This window comes from Palaemon carinicauda, chromosome 34, assembly GCF_036898095.1.
Source record: "Palaemon carinicauda isolate YSFRI2023 chromosome 34, ASM3689809v2, whole genome shotgun sequence".
Taxonomy (NCBI): domain Eukaryota; kingdom Metazoa; phylum Arthropoda; class Malacostraca; order Decapoda; family Palaemonidae; genus Palaemon; species Palaemon carinicauda.
Window position 1 is genome coordinate 36,289,267 of NC_090758.1, and position 7,931 is coordinate 36,297,197.

Consider the following 7,931-nt stretch of genomic DNA (forward strand, 5'->3'; position numbering starts at 1 on the left):
GTGCAATTTTATTTAACTTTTTTATTTCACATTCTAACAACCAAGTTGTGACAAGTTAAATTTTTCATAGATCCCTTAATAAGCTACTTAATCTGAAATTCAATTCAACCCCAATAGTCCACAATGTCCCCAAGCTCCGTATGTTTGCTAGATTTTCCTTTCTCCATAATAATAAATTTAGGAAAAAATGCATTAACCTATTCAGTGAGCAATTGCCTGCCCTTAATTTGAAACTAATTCCCATAAACCCCAAAACTATCGGCTCACTCTTCCAAGTCAAGGATAAGATCAGCCCCCTGTTTGCCTCCGGTGTCGTTTATAAGTATAATTGTCCCAGATGTGATTTTGGCACTTACATCGGTTGCACAAGGAAGCTGCTAAAAGTCCGAATTTTCTCTCATCAGGGAATTAGCTATAGAACGGGTTGTCGACTATCAAATCCAGAACAATCTAACATAAGAAATCACAGTAAAAGTTGCAAAACACACATAGATACCAGTCATTTTATTATAATAGGAAGAACCCGACATATGGACGAACTAACCACCCTTAAATCAATAATGAATAAGCTAACTGTACCTTCTTTTAACCACCAGTCATCTTCCACCTAATTGTTTATTGCCTAATTACCTGTTGTTTTGTTTACACTCCCTTCCATAACAATTTTTCATGTCAGTTCTCCTTACGCTACCGCTGTGGGTAGGTGTCTTGTTCGTTCTATTATTATTATTATTATTATTATTATTATTATTATTATTATTATTATTATTATTATTATTATTATATATTTTTCTATTATTATTATTATTATTATTATTGAATTAATTTGTTTCTCTATATTCGCTCCGAGCCCTTTCACTGTTATTCTGTGTTTATGTTTTTACTCTGTTTTTATTCTTAATTTATTAAAAAGCTTTTTAATTTTGGTGTTGGTAAACGTTGTGTGTATCTTTTTACTTATACGCAATTGATTTGTATTCGTTTCAGCCTGGAAAATGTATCAAGCTGATACGAAACGTCGGCGCAAATAAATGGATGAAAAAAACAGAACGCATCTCCCTACTCCAATATGTTTATGCTTGAGTAATTGCTCCTGTCTCCATACTACTTACACACACAAACACACACACACACACACATATATATATATATATATATATATATATATATATATATATATATATATATATATATATATATATATATATTGCAGAAAATTTTAATTTAAAAAAAAGATGAACTACATATATATAATTCCGAAGAAGAATTTACCCTTTTTTCAAAGGGGTAAAAATGTTCCTTACAAAAACTATCTTCATTTTTATATGCAATTTAATACATTCTTAAAAATTCTCTTTTCTTTACTTTGTTACAGGATGACTTCTCGCCCAGTGTTCAATGAGTGTGACCGGTATAAGATCAGACAATGGAAGATCTTGGATGAGGTTATAGGTCCCTTGCTGCAGCTGTTTCTCATCTGGGGAAACCCAGATTGGGATCAGAAAATCCAATTCTTAACTTACCTGAAGAACAAAAATGTAGAAATCAATAAACTAAAGAAGAAGCTCTATCCAGAACAGCTTAAGACTTTGCAAAAGTATCCCACGGATGTTGCTAAGTGGGATATAACCCTTATTTGTCTCCTTTTGAAACATTGTAAAGGAGTCTTTGCTGGAAAAGATGACATTGCTTGGTCATCAGGAAGCGGTAAAGAACCAGAATGTCTTATCACTTCTTTAAAGAACATAAGAAACACTATAGCTCATGAAGCTCTCAATCTAAATAAGAAAGACTTCTTTGACAAAATTGAAGAAATCCGTTCACTAATGGAAAGAGCACTTTGCATTGTTGGCAAAATATGTTCACATGTCAGCCAGACAGAGATTGATGCAAATGTTGCTAATTTCAACAAAAAGCTCAATGAAATAAGAGATGCAGACATTTCGCCAAAGACCCTTGATGAGTACAAGAAGGAATTTTTCTTTTCTGAACAGATAGCATTGATAAGGAATAAAGGTGTTCCATTCTTGAAAGATGTCTTGAATCGAAATACAACCATAAATCCACTGTCCTTAATAGTGAAAGGAGATGGAAGGCAGTTGCCAGTGAATGAAATATTCACAGAAATAGAACTGAATCAGGATGGAAAGAATGAGGAAGTTTTACTGGAGGACATAATAGATGTAGCCTCAGGTTCTGACGCTGGAAGTTTTATTTTGCTCAAAGGACATGCAGGAATGGGCAAGAGCACTCTAGTGAAAAAGATAACATCTGATTGGGCCAACCAAAGACCCTCCATCAAAGGCCTCAGCTCCTTTCATCTGCTCTTTTATGCAGAATTAAGAGATATTGTTAATACATTTGATAGGCTTATTGAATGCTCCTTGGGAGAAGAAGTTCATCGCTCATTCAAGGATGGAGACCTTGTTAAAGCTGTCTTAGGACAAAAAACTCTGGTCATCTTAGATGGCTACGATGAGCTCAATAAGAGTTCATCTGGCCTTTTCAACCATATTCTTTCTTTAAACAAACTCTACAGCCAATTAACTGTTATTGTTACGACCAGACCTGAAGCTGAAGAGAAACTGAATGCTCATCTCGAATCCAGGGCTTTGAATGCTGTTCATCTTCGGCTTGTAGGAATTAAAGCCAACAAAAGAGAAGAGTTTGTAACTAAATACTTCTTGAGTCTACCCAAAGATTCACCAGTTCTACAAGAGCTAGATAAACTATTAAAATTCCTTAGGAAAACTGAACACAAAATGAGCATAGTGTGGGAAGTCGCCTATAATCTCTGTCTCCTCACAATTCTTTGGATGTTCAAACCAGATGATGTAAACAGAATCACAACTGAGGCTGAGCTCTACTGGCAGATTTTCCTTCTAATCATCTCCAAATTAGAGGAGCGTTTGCAGAAGAACCCATTTACGCGTGACTTAGAATTAAGTGTTTTGCAACACAAAATAAATAAATTTCTTGATGAACTCTCTTGGGAATCTCTCAAAGGATTGAAAGATGATTTTATAAATCTTCCTCATTCGGTCTATCAAAGATTAACTGATCTATGTCTTCGTTTGGGAGTACCAATAGAAGAGCTGGCTGGAGCCTTCCTAAAGAAAGTCACTTCCTTCGACAACTCCTATTACACTTTCCCTCATAAGGGTTTCATGGAGCTCATGGGAGGTTACAACATCTATAAACAAGTGACCATCCCAGATGTGGATCCATTGACAATACAGGAGTGGAGTGATGAATTATCTCAAACCAGGATCCCATCACAAATCCAGTCCGAATTTCTTGCTTTTCTTATGTCAACGAAAACATCAACAGTGACAAATGTTCTGAAAGAGTTGCATGACGGCTCTCTCCCTGATTCTCTGGAGAAGTATCAAAACCTACTTATCCAGACACTAAGTATTTTCCACGTGGGGGAAGTGGAGGTGCCACTGGCAACCAAGATTGAGACCCTGGAACTCCTGGAGAAGTCAGGATTGGAGGACAAAGACTCAGTCCTGAAAGTCATGCACAACATTAAGTGCAGTGACAAGGTTGCACGCTGGATAGCGCAGAGGTTTTGTTTGATTGATGACAACACTGAAATCACTGACTCATCATTCGAGTCTTACATCGCCCTCCTTGCAGCCACTGATCCTCCTCTCCCAAACAGACATGAAATTGTAATTTTTATAGAACTCAATGGAACTATCTCCGGCTTCGAGGTACTAACCAAACATCTCTTGCGACACCAGATTTACCCAAGAGTAATACGGCTTCATCGCAGCTTTAAAGAATTTACGTCTATTAACGCAGAGGAAACAGAGTCAATCAAAAGTCTACTCAGCAAAGGGTAAGTTTTGCCTTTTCCTTTGCTTTTCTGACAGTTATTCTGAATATCAGTCTACTTCTTAACTAACATCATCAAATATCTTAATGAAAAAGATAGTGATACATAAAAACACATACACACACACACACACATACACACGCATATATATATATATATATATATATATATATATATATATATATATATATATATATATATATATATATATATATATATTAAGCCTACTTTTAAAGACAAAAAAAGACAGACATGAATAATTAGGCTACAGACTTTGCCACAATCCTCAGCTTGAGTCTCATAGTCTATGTCCTTTATGTTACCAGTATCATCATCATCTTCATCATCATCATCTACATCATCACTGTCATCATTAGATTCATTAAAATTAAGTAATATAAAAAAAGTCTCAAATTTACTTTCCTTCTCATGTATAGTTGATATTAATTTCGATATTCCACCAAATTATTCCTTTTGACTTTTCGATTTCATCATCATCATCATTGTCGTCGTCATCGTCACCTTAATCACCACAATCATCATCATAGTCAACGTCATCTTAATCATCATCAATCAACTAAATGATAAAATTCCCGATCGAATCTAATGACTATTGTATTTCTTTTCTTCTCTTTGCAACAGTTGTGAGTCTTACATAGGCATCTGGAACCCAACGTTTCAAATCCCTCCAAATGTGGAGGGACTGAGCGGGAGGCTTCCGGACCAAGTCAGCCTCGACGCCTTCTGTCAATCTTTGCAAGAGACAAAAGAGATCAGACATTTAGGTGAGTTATAAATGAAGGACGACAGATTTTCTGTCTTCCTTTCCTCTGAGTGACTTTATGATATCTCGCCTTCTTCCCCTTATCCCATTCCTATTATTCGTTCAGTTAATATTGTTATTATCATTTATTTCTATTATTGTAACTATCATTATTATTATCATTATTGCTGTATAAATTTAGAACATTATATTCGAGGCTCAATCAATTTTTTTTTCTTAAATAGGACAATATTGTTTTCATCTGATTTGAAGTAATTTAAAAGCTTTCGATGCTAAGTTATCATTAATTTCCTTTCTTATCTAAAAAGGAAATGATTCAGTTTAAAGGTGACATCACTACATCACTATAATCACTATTGATTTCACAAATAATGATATTAATGATGGTGAGAGTAGTGAATAGTAATGATCATGTTGGTAATGAAGAGTAAACGAGTATCGAGAACAGAGATAGTAAATCAAGGCTCCTCCTGACTCCGCCTCCTTTCTGCGCTGATTGGTTCTCTACAAAAATGTGGGCGGAGTCATTCGACCTGAAGAACCAATCACCGATAGGGACGTGAAAATGTTTTTCTCGATCAATAATAATGCAAAAGTTCCATAAAGCTGGGTTGTTATTGGCTGAATTTCTCCATACATGTTGTTGTTGTTGTTGTTGTTGTTGTTGTTGTTGTTGGTTTCCTTCTTCTTCGTCTTTAAACTTTTTTCTCTTTCAGAGATTCACTTTAGTGTCAAGGATGTCAGCAGCGTCAGTCACTCAATTCCTTTCTTGAAGAAGGATCCAAATATCGATGTCTTTGTCAGCGATGTCAATGAAGAAGACATTGAGAAGGTTGGGGACATCCTTCGGGCATTGCAACCACAGGATGCAAGGAGGTGAGGAAACATCATTCCTTGAGAGAGAGAGAGAGAGAGAGAGAGAGAGAGAGAGAGAGAGAGAGAGAGAGAGAGAGAGACGATATGATTATTATATTAATTTGTTGAACAGAAAAATTTATTTGAAATAAGACTTTAAATCGACATCAGATTTGGAGAAAGAAAAATCTCATAGTCCTATTAATAGAAATATTCAATTATTAATTATTATAGAAATAGAAATAAGTTGATCAATTTGTACACTTTTCAAATGTTACTTAAATGTTCATTTTTATTTTAATTTCATATCCTATTTGGGATCATTGAAAATTAATCGCAATATTGTGTACGTGAAGGTGTATATGTGTGTGTGTGTGTGTGTGTGTGGTTGTGTGTCTGAATGCACTTGTTCATCTTAACAAAACAAGATGACAATAAAACAATAATTAAAAATATGGTTGACATTATTTCCTTTCTTCTTCTTTTCCTTTCCTTTCATTTCATCAGATTTTTCTTCTATTCCTTCTTCCTCTTCCCAACAGATCCTTCACTTCAATCTGCTTTCCTCGGTGTTCCAAGAAGAGGAGGAGTCCTCGGGATTTCCTCCTCCCAATGATGAACTCCTTGAAGGGAGTCAGGGTGAGACTCTTAATCTGTTTCCCAGAAGATGAACGACCAGATGACGAAGCCTTACTTACAGAGATGAGTCTTAAGGCAGAGGAATCCAACGGATGTGAATTCGGTGTTCAATGGTGAGTTGGCTTCTTTTTTTCACCTTTTTCATCCGTATTGTACGATTTTTATCTCTCTCTCTCTCTCTCTCTCTCTCTCTCTCTCTCTCTCTCTCTCTCTCTCTCTCTCTCTTTTAACATTCCTCTTAGGCCTAAAAAGTAATCTCTATTATTAGGTCTGGTAATTTTTCATATCATAGGTCTTATTTTTCATGGTCTTCATTGTATTTAGGCAGCATCTCTCTCTCTCTCTCTCTCTCTCTCTCTCTCTCTCTCTCTCTCTCTCTCTCTCTCTCCTTTAAGCAGACCATGGGCCTAGAAAACTGATTTATTCTATAAAATCGGGTAGTTTTTTATATCATACGTCTAATTGTTAATGATCATCACGATATTTAGGCATCATCATTCTCTCTCTCTCTCTCTCTCTCTCTCTCTCTCTCTCTCTCTCTCTCTCTCTCTCTCTCTCTCTCAGCAGGTGATGAGCCTAGATAACTAATCTTTATTCGTTATAGGCCAAGTTTCAAAACTATTTTTCTTTTGGTTTTGGTCTAAGATTGGTTTCTTATCATTTTTTTTTCTTTTCCTCATTCGATCACTTAATATTCCTTTGTATCTTCATTAATCAAATCAGAGACATTTCCAGAGAATGTCGTTGTGTGGATGACAGAGAGGTGGTGATGTGTAGAGCAATTTCCACCTCATTATCATCTTCACTTTTTCTTATAATTCTGATTAGAATATCTGATTATGTTTGTTTGAATCTCAGTATTTATGATTCCCTTCAATTCTTTCCTCACTTCCTTCAATTCTCGTCATATTCATCTTCTCCTTTCTTTCACTATTATTATTATTTCTTTCTATGTATAATAAAGATTTCCTGATCATATCTTATGCCATTTTTCGTTAGCTTTTTTGCTGAGTCATTGCAAACAACCAAAGTCTATTTCATAATGTTTTTCTCTTCTTTGCTCGGTAGGATGCCTGATGCAGTGATGTTCCTTGGTATTGACAGTACAGAATTTAGATCTTATATGATGAACCCTAGGGCGTCAACTGAAAAGAAAAAGAAGACGTGCAATATCATCTGATCCTTTAATTGTGAAACAAATGTGTCGAAATGTTAATCACCAAATTTTAATTCATAATCTGTCACTAAATAATTCAGGTTTAACCAACTCCTTATAATGATTAGATAACTTTTAGATCATTAAGGTCATTTCTTGATTGGAATGTGATTTTATATATATATATATATATATATATATATATATATATATATATATATATATATATATATATATATATATATATATATATATATATATATTTAATTGTTAGGGAACAATTAAATCTTTTCACAGAAATCTATTGTTTTTGGAATTTTTTATTATGTTCATTCTACTGTTTGTTCTCTTATATTATATCTATTTTGGAAACTTTTCTTTTTTGTTATTATTCATATACAATTAATATTTTTAATTACCAAAGTAGTGTTTGACTTATATCATGACATATTCTTATCAAAATATTGCAAGACTTGAATGTGTTAAGATTCACTCTAAACATTGTCTATTCTTTAATGAAAGCAAAATCTATTCAAGTGATCTTGACGGAGATGGTTGAGGTGATGGTAGGTAATATGTAATAGTGGAGCTCATCATAAATAAATCTGTGAATAATAAAAATTGTGTTTTCATCACCTTTCAATTTTCCTTCA

At 34.4% G+C, this 7,931-nt stretch overlaps 1 protein-coding gene across 1 annotated transcript in view; it reads left to right on the top strand.

Moving 5' to 3' along the window:
- LOC137626814 (uncharacterized) overlaps positions 1-7,439 on the top strand; it is an 8,272-nt gene extending 833 nt beyond the window's left edge. The window contains exons 2-6 of the mRNA XM_068357802.1: positions 1,376-3,847; positions 4,487-4,629; positions 5,345-5,504; positions 6,026-6,235; positions 7,191-7,439. Of these exons, the coding sequence (XP_068213903.1) occupies positions 1,376-3,847; positions 4,487-4,629; positions 5,345-5,504; positions 6,026-6,235; positions 7,191-7,302 (3,097 nt within the window). The 3' untranslated portion in view covers positions 7,303-7,439. The remainder of the gene's footprint in view (positions 1-1,375; positions 3,848-4,486; positions 4,630-5,344; positions 5,505-6,025; positions 6,236-7,190) is intronic.
- The last annotated feature ends 492 nt before the right edge of the window (positions 7,440-7,931 follow it).